This window comes from Bos indicus x Bos taurus, chromosome 21 (assembly GCF_003369695.1).
Source record: "Bos indicus x Bos taurus breed Angus x Brahman F1 hybrid chromosome 21, Bos_hybrid_MaternalHap_v2.0, whole genome shotgun sequence".
Taxonomy (NCBI): domain Eukaryota; kingdom Metazoa; phylum Chordata; class Mammalia; order Artiodactyla; family Bovidae; genus Bos; species Bos indicus x Bos taurus.
Genome location: NC_040096.1, coordinates 41,688,298 through 41,707,225, shown reverse-complemented (window position 1 = coordinate 41,707,225; position 18,928 = coordinate 41,688,298). Strand labels below are relative to the sequence as shown.

Below are 18,928 nucleotides of genomic sequence, written 5' to 3'. Positions count from 1 at the left end.
TTCAACCATCTGCTGATTTGAGTTTGTATAAAATTTTTCTTCAGTGAGTTTTATTTTTTTTATATAAATTTATTTTAATTGAAGGCTAATTACTTTACAATATTGTATTGGTTTTGCCATACATTGACATGAGTCCACCACAGATGTATATGTGTTCCCCATCTTGAACCCCTCTCCCACCTCACTTCCCATCCCATCCCTCTGGGTCATCCCAGTGCACCAGCCCCGAGTACCCTGTATCATGCATTGAACCTGGACTTGCGATTTGTTTCACATATGATAATATGTATGTTTCAATGCCATTCTCCCAAATCATCCCACCCTCGCCCTCTCCCACAGAGTCCAAAAGACTGTTCTGTATACATCTATGTCTCTTTTGCTGTCTCGCATACAGGGTTATCGTTTGCATCCTTCTAAATTCCATATATATGTGTTAGTATACTGCATTGGTGTTTTTCTTTTGGCTTACTTCAGTCTGTATAATAGGCTCCAGTTTCTTTAGTGAGTTTTAAAACTTATCTTTTGAAAAGTTTCTGTAGTTTTGCATTTACAATCTTCTGAGAAATAAAAATTGGTAGGTAAACTAACTCCAGTAATGATAATTGTGATGACACAAATACATGTTTATTGATTGAATAGGAATTAGTAGAGAATGCTAATTCTACCCCATAACCTGATTGATTCATTTTCAAAACATGTTATGAACTCAGAAAATGCAAATGCTTCTTTATTTCTGTATCAAGAAATTGACTTGAAATTGATATGAAAATACAGATAATAATGAATACCCTTTCTTCATTGGTAAGTTTTAGGACACTTTTTTTTTTTGGCATTGTTGTTTTTGGGTTTTTGTTTGTTTATTGTTTTTGGTTTTTTGGTGGCACTGTGTGGCTTTCTGGACCTTAGTTCCCCAACCAGGGATTGAACCCTGGCCACTGCAGTGAAAGCACTGAGTCCTAACCACTAGACTGTCAGGGAATCTCCTGTACTTTTGTTAAAGCAAATCATGGCTTTGTAAATTTCAGTTTGGAGAGGGTATAAATTGAATGTTAACCACATGACATAGTTTTTGGAATAGTAGAAGCAGATTGAGATTTGAGAGTTTAAGCAATTTTATTTAGAGGATTATGTAGAATTTGTGCAAAAATGTTAAGGAATCATTACTAGATTGGCCATTAATGCCATGTTTTTCCTCTTATGTGATACTTGCCCAGTTAGATTAACCATTCTTCTAAATGCTGAACATGTTTGTTTTTTATTTATTTTATATTTATAATTTTGAATTCTGGTGATAAGTAAATGAAAACTCAGATGCTTCTATATTGGTTTTAATGCGATTTTGAAGTAATTAGTAGAAAATGTTTGAGATGTTGACAAAATTTGGTATAATTATCTTAATTTCTTTAAGTTGGGAATAAGGCTGTATTACTCACTAAATTGATGTATTTTTGATCATCTTCATTTTTGAATGGATCGTTAATGAAGATGAATTAATAAATGAATAATTAATAATCTTAGTTGTAAGTCCCATTGAGGTGGTACTATTAAGATAAAAATCCTTATGAACAAAGTTTCCAGATCGCAGTCTGTGGCTCATTTATTTCAAGTAGTTATTGTTATTGGCAAATTTTGAGAACATAATAATTTAGCCCCTCTGTTAACACTTGTTTTGGTCAGAATCATAGAACAGTGAAATAGATTTTTGAGCATTCATAGCTTTCATTAGAGGGTTTTCATTAACCTGAGAATTACTTGTGGTATTTTAAAAAGTCGTACGTACCAGTCACATCAACTATCATATCCTCCATTAAGTACTAACATGTAGTAGTAGAGGTATTTGTAATGACATTTCTAATGTGTCATTATATTAAAACAATTTTAAAAGAAATTGTTAAAATGTCAAACTCATCAATGCAAAATCCTACTGTCCTATTATAATTGTTATTCTTTTCGTTATCCTTTCCAGACTTTAGTCATATTTGATATAATGTGGATGAAATTAAAATCAGATTCACTTTATATTTTTTATTTACTAAGTGTAGGTATAAGAGAATTTCAAATTGGAATGGTTAGCCCTGTTTTATTTAGCATATCAGTAGATTGGAGAAGGAAATGGCAACCCACTCCAGTATTCTTGCTTGGAGAATCCCAGGGACAGAGGAGCCTGCTGGGCTGCTGTCTATGGGGTCGCACAGAGTCGGACACGACTGACGTGACTTAGCAGCAGCAGCAGCAGATTGTCTATCAAAAGTAGACATTTGATTAAATTTATGACAGTTGTTTTTTAAACCTTTAACTTGCTTTCTTCATTCAGCAGCCAGATTTTCTTGTTGTCAGAAGGAAAATTGTCTTTAGTTTCTTTAAACCAGATATGCAGCATGGTGAGGTGGAAAGAATGGCTGTGTGTCATTAGAGACCTGGGTTCAGATTCTTGGTTTGCTAAATAAAGTTTACCCCTTGAGAGCTTTACTTTCTTCCTCTGTAAAAGTGACAGTAATCTCATATCTGGTTCGCTCCTTGTGAGGAGTAAAGGAAAGAATGTGAAAAGTGTTTTTGAGTAAAGTGAGCTAATTTAATGTCATTAAATATCTAATCTTGAATTTTATTTGGAGACTTTATTTCATGAAACTGGTGGGTTTTGAAGAACCTTTAAAAATTCTTTGAAACAGTCAACAAATAAGACAGAAAAGCAGGATGATGTGCACATTTTAAATACGGGTGAAAATATCTTTTAACTTAATTTCATAAGATAGTAGCAAGTAATCCTTTTAGTTATGTCAAGTAAAGCAAAAGATGCCTATATATTCAGATAAGTTTTTGTCTGATTAGCTTTTATTAGTAGTTATATGTTTGTTTAGTCAGGAAAGGCATATGGTGTGGTAAAAATAATGGCCTTTGGAATGAGATAGACATGGGTATAGGTTTTCATGGAGATTAAATGTGATAATACAAGTGAGATGCCTAACATAGTGCTTTAAACATAACAGTTAAGTGTTTCTCTTTCTTTAACTTAATATTGTACATGGCTATCCATTTTTTTGTACCCATTCTGACTTTTGTTTTTAATTTATTTTTTGCTGCGCTGGGTCTCCGTTGCTCTGCGGGCATTTCTCCAGTTGTGATGAGCAGGGGCTCCTCTTTGTTGTGCTGTGCAAGCTTCTCCTTGCCGTGGTTCCTCTTGTTATGGAGCACAGACTCTAGGCACTTGGACTTCAGTGGTTGCAGCCTGTCGCCTCAGTAGTGGCCGCACAGGCTCCAGAGCTCAGTAGTTGAGGCGCGTGGGTTTAGTTGCTCTGAGGCATTTGGGATCTTTCCTGACCAGGGATTCAATCTGTGTCCCAGGTGGATTCTTTAGACCACTGAGCCACAAGAGAAACCCCTTGACAGTCTTTTTGAAGTTAAGGGATACACATTTTCTGTGAAGCTGTGATAATTATGCCTGAACTTAACAAGGTAATGCTCTAGAAAGTAAAATTCAAGTTCTGAGTTAGCTTTTGCTTTCATCTGTGATACATTAGTGAGTTAAATTTACGTTATACATTTGAGATAAATTTAATGAGTTATAAATGAGTAGTTTTGCATTCACATCAAAATAGGTGATCATTGTACATATTCTTAAAAGTAGATAAATCCTGGGCAGTTGTAGATCCTGTTACTAAATCTTCAAATAATATAATTTATGTCTTCTGGGAAGAATCTAACATCTCCTCAGAAGATCTAGTAAATGGAATATTAGGGATAGTGCTTTTAGTTACCAGAAAGCTCATATTAAAAAAATAATCATTTTACTTAATTATGAAGACACAGAAGGATATACAGTAAAGTGTAAGTCTCCTGGGTGACCAATTCTCCTCTCCAGAGGCAACCACCATTAATCATTTTCCTGGTGTATCCTCCCAGAGAGAAATATCCTAAGAAAGACTGCCTCAAGTTTGGATTCCAATACTGAATACAGTGGTAAAAGCCTCCTATTGTGTATGTACAGTAAAAACTATTTAAAAATACCTACAACAGTGTTAAGTCTTTTAATCTTTTAAATTGTCTTCCTACTTTTTATTGTTAAAAAAAAATATGATGACCAAAGTAGATAACAATCTCTGCTCTTAAGGTGCCTAGTAGTCTAATAAGGAACACATATTAAATAATTATAGAAATAGTGGTTACAAGCTTTGATAAGTGCAATGAAGGAAAAGTTCAGAGTGCTGTGACAGAAGGTAGCAGGGGCATGATCTGGAGGAGTAGGGGTAGTCAGAGTGGTTTTTCTTAGAGATACGAAGGATGAGTAAGAATTTAAAGGATGAAGTATAAGGTGGTGGGATAGAAGGATGTTTAAAGGGAACGCAACAGGTGAAGAATTTTGAAGTGGGATGAGCATGTCGTGGTTGAGGAATTTGGAGAAAGGTAGTATGACTGGGTGTGGAAAGGTCTCTGGAGAACTGTGTTGAAAGTTGGGGCAAGATCAGATGGAATCTTGTGTATGCTTTTGGTTTTTTCTTAAGAGCAGTGATGTAAAAGAGTGAGTGATGGGATTAAATGTGTCTTAAAAATACTAATTTTTTCTGCTCTATGATAATAAATGTGTGATGAGGACAGAATAAATGCTTGTAGACTTAGATTTTGGAGGTAGAATAGTCAAATAGTTGAATGATTGGATATCATAGTGAGAAAGAAGACAGTACCATGGATAATTCAGATTACAATGGATGATGATGCCATTCAGTGAGAGAGAAAATCAAAAGAGGACCATGTTTTCGTTTTTGGTTTTTTTGGTCACACCACATGACTTGTGGGATCTTAGTTCTCCAACCAGGGATTGAAACCAGCCCCCTGCAAGTGAAAGCATTAAGTCCTAACCACTGGACCACCAAGAAATTCCCAGGAGGACCATGTTTTTGAGGGGTGGAGATCATGAATTTGGATTTGGCTAGATTCTCATATCTGCTTTGCATTTATTTTGTTGTATTATGTTGTTTTGATTGCAATATATGAAAAAATTATCATCCTCCAATAGATGTAGCTGGGAAAGGGAGGAATGTTGTAATGATGTCTTTGCATGATTATGTATAGTTTGATATCATACTCATTTGATATCATACCCAAAGTGGGCAAAGTGATAGTTTCTTGAGAGTTAATATAATGTGGATTCTGAAATCATGTCAATGAACTTGTACTCTTGTAGATTAAAATCTATTGGTACTAATCTATTGTTTGGTACTTTGAGTGGGTTGTTTGTTTTTTTTAAACCCATGTGTAAGTTTAAAAGATCTTGCACTGGTCATGTGAAAAATATTGATCTGCTGAGTTATACAGATATTCCTGGTGTTGCCATATACCATTCTACACTGTCACAAACTCATATTTGTTATTATAAGTACTTAATCAGAAAAGTCTTCAAATAATGGGATCTGTCAAGCTCATGGTGGCAGGAGCAAGTTTTTCAAAGTTGTAACTTTGCTTGAAAGCTCGAATGTTATCATTGGCAGCAAATACTGTCAGTTGTTTTTCCTTGAGGTGGAATGCTTGCTTGGTTAATTTTTGAAAAAATGTTTGCTAGATATCCAAGTCTGAGTAACCACAATTTGTCTAAAGTTCTTTCAGGTAAAAAAGATGTTGCATGAAACAAGTGGCCAGTTCAACTCTCCAGCAGTTGTAAACTACATTTCCTTGACACAACCATCTTTCTTGAGTATGCAGAAGTGCTTTATGCTTACTTCCTATTTGTTTAAGTAGGATATTAAAAAAATACAAATTAAAAGATTTGAGATTGTGTGGCAGAAACCAACACAATATTGTAAATTTTTTTTAATTAAAAAAGGCTTGAGGTTTAATAAAATATATGTATATATATATTTGCTTTATTAAAGTAGTGAAGTTGACCTTTCTTTTCATGCTATAGCTTGGCAATGAAAATAAACGATTACCAATGGTACAGTTTAATGCTGCTGCCTTGATTCATGCTAAAGCACCAGGAGTTTATCCACCATTGCTTTTACATCATTAGTGTACATGTCAACACAAGAAAGAGAGTGGTTAAAGAAGAGAAAGGACAGTTGTGCTGAATACGGGTGAAAGGTCAAGTATGGTGAAGACTCAAAGATGTCCTTTGGATTTAGCAACATTCTCAAGATCATTGATCTTAATGAGAGCTGAGTGGAGTGGTTTGAGGACCAGATTTGAATGGGTTGAGGAGTAACAGGAGGAAATGGAGACCAGAGTGTGGAAAACTTTTTTGAGAAGGTTGTATTGGGAAAAATAGTGTGGGGCTTTTTCTTTTAGAGGTCATAGAGGAGAGAGAATAGAGAATTCATAGTATTCAGATTCTGAGAAACTGGGAGAGCGTTGGCTGCTGTCAATAGTAGTGCTTTTTAAACTGTAATGTGCATACTGTGAATCACCTGGGGATCTTGTTAAGATGCAAATTCTGATTCGTTTGGTCTGGTGTGGTGACTAATATTCTACATTCCTAGTATGTTGTCAAATAATGCTGAAGCTGTTGGTCAGAAAAATCCCACACAGAGTGTCAAAGCTCTGATGTACTGATGAAGAGATCAGATCAGATCAGATCAGTCACTCAGTCGTGTCCGACTCTTTGCGACCCCATGAATCGCAGCACACCAGGCCTCCCTGTCCATCACCATCTCCCGGAGTTCACTCAGAGTCACGTCCATTGAGTCGGTGATGCCATCCAGCCATCTCATCCTCTGTCGTCCCCTTCTCCTCCTGCCCCCAATCCCTCCCAGCATCAGAGTCTTTTCCAATGAGATAGACTTACGGTAATATGTTTCTTATTGTAAGGCAGGAAAGATGAAGATTTTTAGGTTTGATGGGAAAAACTTGAAGAGATTTCTGTCCGATGACATCTGTTTTCTCCCTGAAGTAAGAGATTTTAAAGGAATGGTAACAATGAGAATGGGTTTGGGGAAATGATTATGTTCATGTAGTGCTAGTGACTTCATAACAGATGCCCCTGCCTATAAGCTAACAATACGCAGAGCTACAGTCATAAAATATTTTTATGGTATTTTCCCCCCAGTTTTATTGAAGTGTAATTGACTATATTCTGAAAATACTGATTTGAATGTATCATTCCCTTTTATAAAATCTGTTGTGCTCTTTACCTAGTGAGTACAATTTAGGTGCCTTCAAAGACCTCTGCTGTATCTCACACATAGACACTAGTACTTTTGTTTTCCATTGCTAAGCATAATGCCTGGTGTACAATAGCTAATATCCAGATACTGAACACATTGAAGAAATTCTGAACAACAGCAGAGTCTACATACTGGAATTTGACTTACTCCTTTTTCTTTTAGAGGGAAAGCTGTAATTTTCAACTGTTATGCCAGGAGTTATTGTTAGTTAAGAAATACAAAGTCCAGAATGGGAGCAGGGGCAAGAATGGAATAAAAGATAAAGTGGGGTCAAAAGATGTTATTTATTATCTTCAGGAAATAAAATTTATTAATCTTTTACATTTAAAATTTTTAGTTTTTTAAAAGTAAGTGATGTGTTCAATTTACAGGCTATATTCAATAAGACATCACTATTATAGATAACTTTATTTTTAAAATGTTTGCTTTCTTAGTATTGTACATCTTCTGAAATCTTGGCCCAAGTCCAAGTGATATAGTGTGGAGAAAGCATATGGTAGTAATAGTATAGAAGATATTGCAGTTCTCAAGGGAAATTCTTTGTAACCTCATGAAACTTTTGTTCTTGTTTTAAGTTATCTCTGCTTCCATTAGGGAAAAATTCTTTCGTCATTGCAGGTAGTATTTTGGAAACTTGCTTAAGTTGGATTCATCTGAAGATTCTACTTAGTCTCATTTTTGTGGTTGACTGGTCTGACAGTAGTTCCGTGGAGACTGTGAGTGATCTTAAACTTTCCTAATTTGGCCACCTTTGGGTCTGTAAGTTGGTCTGGTATAGTACTAGATTGGATTTAATATGTAAAAGTAATTTCTACCTATGATATAAGAGGTAAATATTTAGCAAGTTTACAAGTTGTAATAACTCTTTAATTGTGAGGCATCTAAACTTTTGTGCCGTAGATGTATTCTTTCAGTATGTTCAGGAAGGACTGTGATTATTGTATACGTGCAATTTAATTTGCTCTTAACTTTATTTAAATTACATATGGATTTGACAAACACAGAGTCGTGTAACCACCACCACAATTGAAATTCAGAACAGTTCTATGGAAAATGAGAGATAAAAGTGGATTCACTTTTTGTGTTGTGGGAAGGGTAGGCAGGGGAAGGAGACCTGATGGAGATTGGGCTTGTGTGTGGGGAGTGGAGACATGTTAGAGAGGCATTGGGCGTAAGGATGAAGAAGCAGATCACTAAGAGAGCTGATGGGATTCTTTTTGTTTGGTTTCTCTTTCTATAAGCAAGAAAGTTCTTACTTTTCTTGATATCATTCATTCAGCAAATAAAACTTGAGTATCTTCCCATATGCAGAGAACCCTGTTGGGTGCGGTGTGAAATACAACTCTATTCCCAAGGAGCTTGCAGATTTTTAGGAGAGAATTATAGTGGACAACAGAAAATGAAATACAAATATAAATTGTCAAAGTAAATTAAAACCAAAAGAAAAAAAAAAAGAAAAAAACCCAGGAGTCCTGTTTTGAGTAGTTAGAAAAGGTAACCCTGAAATTGAGGAGGTGACATTTAGGCTCACAGGAAGGATGACAAAGAACCAGCCATGGGCAAAATTGGGAGAAAAGCATTTTAGACAGAGGGATCATCTCACACATTAGTATCTGTTTGTTTTTATCTTTCTATCTGTTCATCCCCGCCGAGTTCATCCCCAGTTCAAATCTAACACCACAGGGTTCATTCTAGTTTTCTTTTTTGTGTTTCCATCTCCAGGCTACAATGAGAAATCTGGCTCCCATTGTCCTCAATATATTTATATACTTATTTATTTGATCACTTCCCTTGTCTGTATCAGTTGCTCATTACTGGGACACGCCCCTACACAAATGCTCTCTTTGTCTTGCTCATGCTCTTACACATTATTCCAGACAGACTTCCTCTTCCCTCTAGAAATACCTTCCTCAACAGTGGTGTGAAACATCTCTTATGTGGATGTCCAGGTGGCTATTTCAGTAGTTCAAACAAGAGTTTGAAGTTAGTTTAGATTAGGTTTGTAAAAGATGGTGTGGAGAGAAGTGGACAGACTTAGGATATATTTTAGAGAGAAAATTATTGGGGTTTAACTAATGGATTGGATGTGTAACGTGAGCAAAATTAAGGGGGAGAACTAAGGATGATTGTCAGGTTTCTGGCTTTCTGTTTGGTTGTGACATTTGCAAAGCAGTGATTGGGGATGGAGGGATATTTGTTTTGAATATGTTTATTTTAATATGCCGGAGAAAGCAATGGCACCCCACTCCAGTTTATTTTAATATGCCAGAGAAAGCAATGGCACCCCACTCCAGTACTCTTGCCTGGAAAATCCATGGACAGAGGAGCCAGGTAGGCTGCAGTCCATGGGGTCGCTAAGAGTTGGACATGACTGAGCGACTTCACTTTCACTTTTCTCTTTCATGCATTGGAGAAGGAAATGGCAGCCCACTCCAGTATTCTTGCCTGGAGAATCCCAGGGACGGCAGAGCCTGGTGGGCTGCCGTCCATGGGGTCACACAGAGTCCGACATGACTGAAGTGACTTAGCATAGCATAGCATTAGCATTTTAATATGCCTGTGATAATTCTAAATGGAGATCGTGATTTAGTTGGTCTGGAGTAGAGATAATATTTTGGGAGTATGTAGATGAGATTTATAGCTATGGTGTATGAACAAAGGGAATAGATGAGATCAACTAGATAAGAGAAGGGAGTTTAGAACTGAGGCTAGAATGGAAAACCAAGGGAGTCACTAAGCCAAGAGAAAATTGAAGACAAGGTGTGAAATAACTCATTGAATTTTCTTGATTATGTAAATTTTTTTCTTCATATCTGTTAACATGGATTCACACCAAAGAAAAGTTGTGTTTGTGGTTATAGCCCAGGAAAAAGGAAAGAAACGTGAAGGTCTTGTTCATAAGAACACAGTCAAGTGCTTCTTATCAACACAGGGTTACTTTGGAAATGATAGAAAGAAATGGATACTAACCAACAAGTAAAAAGATGGTTTTAAGGCCTTATAAATGTTTATATCATGATAACTGTCTTAAAGCAGGCTATCAAGCAGAATGTTAAAAAAAACAACACTTGTTATAATTTGTTTTAGTTGCAATATGAACTTTCAAGTAATATAGCTATAGTTCTTTCAACTATTCTGTACTTTTCAGAATTCATTAATTACTCTTTACATGTTTTCTCTACTTCTTTTGCTCAGTTTATAGTTAATTTGTATTGTTGGGGTTTTTGTAAATTGCTTTGGTTTCTGAATTGAAAAACTAGTGAATATGCCTAAAATACTTTCTCATGGTTGAAAAACTAACTCAGGAGCTAGGAAAACAAATTTTTTTTTTCTTGTCCAACAGCCAGAAGTTTACAATAGATATTTTATACCACACCTTTGAAAAGTTCCCAAAGCAGGTTTTCATTATACCTGAAATAAAGTAAGCTTTTACTTATGCAGAATACTTTTATTTTTCTCTTAGAAATAAAATTAATCACAGTTAAAGGCTGAGAATCTGTTTAGAACTTTCTGGTTTTTGTTTTTTAATTATCCCTTTAAATTGTTCAAGAACACAAGCAGGGAACATAGTTTATTCCCCCAATAAGATACCACATTTCCCCATGAAATATAGATAATTATACCGAACATTTCTCTTAAATTTTGTTTTTTGATGACTAGTTTTTTGTACTAGTCAAATTTTGTTTTGACTAATACAAATTCTGTACTAGTCAAATTTTGTTTTTTGATGACTAGTTTTTTGTACTAGTCAAATTTTGTTTTGACTAATACAAATTTTGTACTAGTCAAATTTTGTTTTTTGATGACTAGTTTTTTGTACCATTCATAAGATAGATGAACAATTTTCTTATTCTTAATATAAAGCATATGGTAGATCCATTCTTGCCATTTAATGTGACGACTGTCAACTTCAAAATTTTTTATTCTTTTTTCAAAAACTACTGTTTTCTCGGGGAGGGGGGGAAACTACTTTTTAATAAGACTGTGTTGTTTCTCAGTAGTATTAACGCTTTTACAATCTTATCTCTTCAGTATATTCATACTACATATGCCAGTGCAGAGAGCAGTAAAAATGCTTCAAGATTTCAATATGCTAGTCATTCCAATCTTCCCTGAGAACTACTGGACTATCTTCCATAATCTAATCTTATCCTCCTCCTCAGAAAAATTACAAGTAACTAAATTGGGAAAGGAATATGTCAAGGCTGTATATTGTCACCTCGCTTATTTAACTTATATGCAGAGTATGTCATGAGAAATGCAGGGCTGGATATGGATCACAGGCTGGAATCAAGATTGCTGGGAGGAATATCAACAACCTCAGATATGCAGATGATACCACTTCAGTGACAGAAAGTGAAGAGAAACTAAAGAGCCTCTTGATGAAGCTGAAAGAGGAGAGTGAAAAAACTGGCTTAAAAATAAACATTCAAAAAACTAAGATCATGGCATCCAGTTCTATCACTTCATGCCAAATAGATGGGGAAAATGTGGAAACGGTCAGATTTCATTTTCTTGGGCTCCAAAATCCGTGTGGATGGTGACTGCAGTTATGAAATGAAAAGACGCTTGCTCTTTGGAAGAAAAGCTATGACAGACCTAGACAGTGTATTAGAAAGCAGAGGCATCACTTTGCCAACAAAAGTCCATATAGTCAAAACTATGGTTTTTCCACTAGTCGTGTACGGATGTGAGAGTTGGACTATAAAGATGGTAACAACAACCCTATATGCAGGACAGCAAAAGAGACTCAGATGTAAAGAATAGACTTTTGGACTCTGTGGGAGAAGGTGAGGGTGGGATGATTTGAGAGAATAGCATTGAAACATGTACATTACCATATGTGAAATAGATGACCAGTCCAAATTCAACGCATGAAATAGGGCACTCATGCACTGGGACAACCCAGAGGGATGGGATCGGGGAGGGGTGGAAGGGGGTTCGGGATAGGGGGACACATGTACACTCGTGGCTGATTCATGTTGATGTATGGCAAAAACCACCACGGTATTGTAAAGTAATTGGCCTCCGATTAAAATAATTAATTAAAAAACAAAGATGGCTGAGCGCTGAAGAAATGATGCTTTCGAACTGTGGTGCTGGAGAAGACTCTTCAGAGTCCCTTGGACAGCAAGATCAAACCAGTCAATCCTAAAGGAAATCAGCCCTGAATATTCATTGGAAGGACTGATGCCGAAGCTCCAATACTTTGGCCACCTGATGCAAAGAGCTGATTCATTGGAAAAGATCCTGATGCTGCGAAAGATTGAGGGCGAGAGGAGAAGGGTGAGACAGAGGATGAGATGGTTGGATGGCATCAGCGACTCAGTGGACATGAATTTGAGCAAGCTCCGTGAGAAAATGGAGGACAGGAAGCCTGGCATGCTGCAGTTCATGGCATCACAAAGAGTTGGACATGACTTGGCGACTGAACAACAGCAACAAAACGATGTGACCTAGGTTGCCAATGATGCTGGCTAGTAAAACCCACTTGTGTTTAATCACTGAATGCAAGAGGTCTTTATCTTTGATAATATTCCTGCTGCTGGACCCCTAAAGTGAACATCATCCAAGCAGATTAGAAAGGGCAAAGTTACTTTGACTTTCATACAGATATTTTTTTAAAACTACTAAAGATATGTGCAGACTAAAATTTGGATGAAAAACAATTCAGCCGAAATGTTGAGAATACAGTAAGCTGTCTGTATCCACACTGTTTAATTTATGAACTTGAATATCCTGAGATTTTGGTATCTACAGGGGGCCCTGACATCTTTCCTTTTTGAATATGGAGGAATGACTATAGTGCCTTTGGTGGTATCTGTAGATCATTTAAAGTTCAGTTTATGCAGCTAGGTTAAAGTGTTTGATGGCATATAACTACGATCTTTACTAAATGTAATTTATGTGGTTTTTTTTATCATTTAGGTGTTGATAAAATGTTGATTTAAAAATGTAAAATGTGCTTTTGATAAAGCTGTCTTATGCAGGTTTATATAGCACACATTAGCTATTCATAGGAGGGAAGGGGAGCTAATGTTAATTAGTTTAATATGGTGCCAAGGTACTGAGCTAAGTGTTTAATGTGTATAATGTTATCAGATCTTCATAACATCCATATAAAGTAGATATTGTTTATAGATATCATCTTTGGTTTACAAATGAGGAAATAGGACCAGAAAGGTTACACAGCTGTTGTTCTGGGTCTTACCCTGGTCTGTTAAACCCCAAATCAGCATTTGTTGCCATGAAACATAAATTGAACAATTCCCGTAAAACATGAATTGAACAACGTTCCTGGCATTCTGGAACTCTTAATGTAAATAAGGAAATAAAATGATACATTAAACAGTGTGGGTACAGTTTTTATGAGGCTTTAGGAACCTGAAAGTACCACTTAACTATTTGGAGAGGTTAGGGAAGGTTTTAGAGAGTTGATGTTGGAGCTGAGTATTGAATAGGAATGTTTTTTGAACATGGTTTCAAGTTAATGCTGCTACTTTAAACTGTTTACAACCTGATATTTTCAGCAATGATGAAATTAGCATGTGAGTGTTATTATGGCAACAAAAGCAATATGAGAAATCTTACCTAATATACATGTGGAACGGAGTATTGAATATAATGTATTATGTGATAGTTTTTCTTATCTGTTACATTGGTGACTTTCGGATGTTAAGAATTTAGTAATCCTGGGTGTAATATGATTTCTTTCACTACAGATGCCCTCCTCGCACTTTCTTACCAGCCCTCTGCAAAATATTTCTTGATGAAAGTGCTCCAGACAATGTGTTGGAGGTAACAGCCCGTGCCATAACATACTACCTGGATGTATCTGCAGAATGCACCCGAAGGATTGTTGGGGTAGATGGAGCTATAAAAGCACTTTGCAATCGTTTGGTTGTGGTTGAACTTAACAACAGAACAAGCAGAGACTTAGCTGAACAGTGTGTAAAGGTAAGTCTCAATTATTTATTGGTACATTTGAAGATCTCTCAGAGAGTGAAAAGTACACTTTGCAAAAAAGAAAAAAAAAATGAAATTCTTTTCATTATCAGCTTTTACTGAGAGTGGTTGAAAACAGTGGAAGTCATAGTCCTTGTGGTACCAAAAGAGATCCCATATGCCTTGGGGAAAGAAATCTTTAAAGAAGAATTGTAGGTCACTGATAGTGCTTTTCTGTGTTGCCTCAGTGCTGTTTGGTTTCTGGTAGCCTCTAACCCGTTGATACAGGTTATTTCTGATCTTATCCAAAATGACTTTATATGCATATGTTAATGACCGGGACAACTAACAGTAATCTACTAGGCATCATTCTAAACACTTTGCATGTATTAACTCATTTAACTTCATGACAACTCTGTATGAGGTAGGTGCTGCTAATATTATCACTTATATTTGTAGGTGAAAAAAATACAAGCATAGTGAGATGAAGTAACTTGCTTGGGGTGATATAGGTAGTTCGTGGCAGAGAGCCAAGATTCAATGATGAGTAATTTGAAGATTTAGGAAGTCTGATTCCAGGGCCTGTGAATTTAATTATTTTGCTATACTCCTGTTAGAGTTAGCTGTTTCATTTTATTCTTGGTGGGACTAATTATTAACTTTATGTGACTCTAAAAGCATCAGTACTGGTAAGTAGTTTATTGGAGCTGCTTAGTGAACATATTTAGACTTTATGTGATTCACTTTTTTTTTTAAATTCCTAAATATTTTCATTCCTTTTTATGATTCTTGGTGCTCTCAGTTCAGTTCAGTCGCTCAGTTGTATCCGACTCTGCGACCCCATGAATTGCAGCACGCCAAACCTCCCTGTCCATCACCAACTCCCAGAGTTTACCCAAACTCATGTCCATTGAGTCGGTGATGCCATCCAGCCATCTCATCCTCTGTCGTCCTCTTCTCCTCCTGCCCCCAGTCCCTCCCAGCATCAGGGTCTTTTCCAGTGAGTCAACTCTTCACATCAGGTGGCCAAAGTATTGGAGTTTCAGCTTCAGCATCAGCCCTTCCAGTGAACACCCAGGACTGATCTCCTTTAGGATGGACTGGTTGGATCTCCTTACAGTCCAAGGGGCTCTCAAGAGTCTTCTCCAACACCACAGTTCAAAAGCATCAATTCTTCAGTGCTCAGCTTTCTTTACAGTCTAACTTTCACAAACATACATGACCACTGGAAAAACCACAGCTTGGACTAGACAGACCTTTGTTGGCAAAGTAATGTCTCTGCTTTTTAATATGCTATCACTAGTTTAGCAATTTTCAAACTTTTTGCCTCAGGATCCCTTTATAAGTCTTAAAGTATTAAGGACCTGCAAAGAGCTTTTGTTTATGTAGGTTCTGCTTGTTTCTATTTACCATCTTAGATATTAAAACAGACTTTAGAAACATTTATTCATTTATCATAAAATAACAAGCTCAGTATGTGTTAACATACATTACATTTTTAATGAAAATATACCCCGAAGAAAGAGAAATTTAGTGAGAAAAGTAGCATTGTTAAGCATTTTTGTGAGTCTCGTTTGAAATTTGTGACTTAATAGAAGACAGCCAGATCCTAATATCTGCTTCTGCATTCAGCCTTTTGCTATATCTCAATTCATATCACTTTTAGAAAACTCTACCTTACACTCCTAAAGGAATAAGAAAGAAAAAGACAATTACTGTTATAGTCGTATGAAAAAAACAGGGATCCCTGAAAATGTCTTCCCCATGCTTTGAGAGTTGTTTTTATAGGTTTTAATATCTTGACTTTCTTCTCTGTGTATATCGATGTATTTCTGTCTGTGTCTGGCCTCAGAGGAAGAGGTATCCATTTTTCTGTTCAGAGTTTTTTTCCCCTCTTGCTCACATCACTTCAGTTTTCTTCCAGAACTAGGACTTTAATCCATTGCATATATTCACTGAGCTATATTTTCAAACTTTTTCTTATCTGCTAATACCCTGCTCTCCCTTTCTCTTTTTCCTTTGCAGATTATTAATTCATTCTTCACTTCTTCAGTGGTAGTACTTCCTAAGGTTCTGTTTTTACCTTCTTAAAGCTATATATTTAAGCTTTAAGATGAGATTTGTCTACCTGCCTAGACAGTCTCATCTATGAGCATCAGTACCATTCATATATAAATATATGCCCTTTACATCTTTATCTCTAGAAGTGACTTCTCTCTCAAGTTCTAGACTCCATATTCAAAGGCCTGTTGGACATATTCACCTGTTGCCTGAATTCATTGTCTTTCATTACAGATAAACTCCTCTCTTGATAAGTGGCATCAACTTGTGCTCAGTCACTTTAGACAGTAACCTGTACTTTATCTTTTATTTGCTTTTCTCCACTCCACACATCTAATTAATAATCAAGTGCTTTTCTAGTTTATTTTCTTCTATTTGTTCCTGCCGTTATTGCCTTGGTTAAGCCCTCATCCTTTCAGGAATATTAATGCTTGAGTTTTTGCGTTTGCCTCTACACTCTTCTTAAACCCTGTTTTCCCCAGTTATTAACTGGGAATCCAATCATATTATTTTTCCTGCTTGAAACATTTTTCTTGCTTACAGAATAAAGTCTAAATTTCTGGTATGCCTGTAAGAACTATGGACCCTAGTTCTAGTTATATGAACGTATTAAATATCATATAATTTAGAAAATAAAAGTGGCTTTTATTTATTTGTGTTTAAATATTTATTTATTTGGCTGCTCTGGGTCTTTTAGCTGTGGGATCCTTACTTGCAGCCTGCAAAACACTGTCGTTGCAGCATGTGGTATCTAGTTCTCTGACAAGGGAACCTGGTGTCCCCTGCATGGGAGTGTGAAGTTTTAGCCACTGGTCACAGAGAAGTTCCAAAAAGTGATTTTTTTTTTTAATGTATTTTTAATTTCTTTTTATAGTGAAGCAAGTAAGGTGTTTATTAGGAGGAAGAAGAGTACAGTGCTTGTGGATAGACACATGGGTGGGCTCAGAGAAACTTGCCCCCAAAGTGATTTATAATGTCTTAATATTCGTAGAGTATGTGTGAAGATAATGAATAGTTGGCATTTATTGATTTGTTTTTTTAATGTCTAGGACTTTTATAGACTTTTGCTAAATTACTTGTAGTTCTTAGCTTGCCATACAGGTTTCACCACCTAAACCTATGCTGTCTAATATGGTAGCTATATGTGACTGTTGAACACTTCAGATGTGGCTGCCCCAAATTAAAATATACATGGGTTTTTGAAGACTAAATGCACAAAAGATACCAATGATTTTTATATTGATTACATGTTGAAATAATGACACTTTGGACATATTGTGTTAAATAAAATATATTAAAATTAATGTATTCTGTTTTGCTTCACTTTTTTTTTTTAATGAAAGGTTAAGTGTGTACAATAGGCTCCAAGACTTCATTCTAGCTATTGATAGCAGCATTGTATGGCAGGGAATCTGGATGTTTAAATAAGAATGGAATTAAAAATCACCATTGCCTCAGGCACAAGGGACAGCTTTCTGCCCAATTTCTTAATTCCACCTGTGGCCAGGGGGCCTACTCCCTGAGTTTCTTCAGTTCTAATTTCTGTTTCAACTTGAATGCCGTATCTTCCCAGTCCATCTTGTTGGTCACCTTCTTGGGCTATTTCAGGGACTACTTCTTGGCATCTTCACAGCCAGATATAGCTCCTGCCCCTCACACCCACCCTTTCTCAGACCCTGCCCTTACTTTTTAAATGACTTCTAATATATTTGGAGGGTGTATCATGTTCTGTCAGTCTTGAAAATGAAAATTGAACTTACTGTATTCTTCTGTTTATTTTATTTTACTGTAGGTTTTAGAACTAATATGCACTCGTGAATCAGGAGCAGTCTTCGAGGCTGGTGGTTTGAATTGTGTGCTTACCTTCATTCGTGATAGTGGACACCTGGTTCATAAAGACACCTTGCACTCTGCCATGGCTGTGGTGTCAAGACTCTGTGGCAAAATGGAACCTCAAGATTCTTCTTTAGAAATTTGTGTAGAATCTCTGTCTAGTTTATTAAAACATGAAGATCATCAGGTAATTAAATAGCTTCTGTGTACTTTATTTTCAAAAAGTGATTTTATAGTGTCCTCTGGTTATAACTATGATATAAAGTTGACTCTTGAACAACCCGGGGGTTAGAGGTGCTGACCCTCTGCACAGTTGGAAATGTGCACATAACTTTATAGTCTGCCATCCCTATCTGGGGTTCCAGAACTATGGATTCAGCCAACTATGGATTGTATAGTTCTGTAGTATGAATTTAGTGGGGAAAAATATCCACATATAAGTGGGCCCATGCAGTTCAAACTCATGTTGTTTCAGGGTCAACCTTAGTGTAATTGGAACTTTTTGTTTGATGAGGTAGAGATAATTTCTCTTTATCTCATTTTATATTTCTATATGGTAATCTTTTTGTTTCTTTGGCAGTGAGACATTTTAAATTATAAAAGTGGCATGGGTTTATTCTTAAGATTTAAACATTTTAGAAATATATGATTTCTAAAGCTACACTTAATACCCAGTGAAATTTGTTGGCTCAGCACAATTTTGCTTACTTAAAAGGGTAGTTTTCATTCAAGTAAAATAACAGTTTTTAAAATTTTAAATGTGTAAATTTTTGTTAAATTATCATCTTTAGAAAATAAAACTTGACTTCTAGTACCTTTTTACCATTTCGATGTTAATTATTTTCAGTTAATTAATTTCAGTTAATTATTTTCAGCTATTCATCAATTATCTTGGCCTAGTTATACATAATAATGGTAAAGATTTATTGAGCTTTTTA

General features: G+C 36.0%; 1 protein-coding gene across 6 annotated transcripts in view; it reads left to right on the top strand.

Annotated features, from left to right (window-relative positions):
• The window catches only part of HECTD1 (HECT domain E3 ubiquitin protein ligase 1), a 77,349-nt gene that overhangs the window by 1,987 nt on the left and 56,434 nt on the right, over positions 1 to 18,928 (top strand). For all 6 annotated transcript variants that reach the window (XM_027521768.1, XM_027521765.1, XM_027521767.1 and 3 more), the window contains exons 3-4: positions 13,874 to 14,108; positions 17,950 to 18,177. In XM_027521768.1, the coding sequence (XP_027377569.1) occupies positions 13,874 to 14,108; positions 17,950 to 18,177 (463 nt within the window). The remainder of the gene's footprint in view (positions 1 to 13,873; positions 14,109 to 17,949; positions 18,178 to 18,928) is intronic.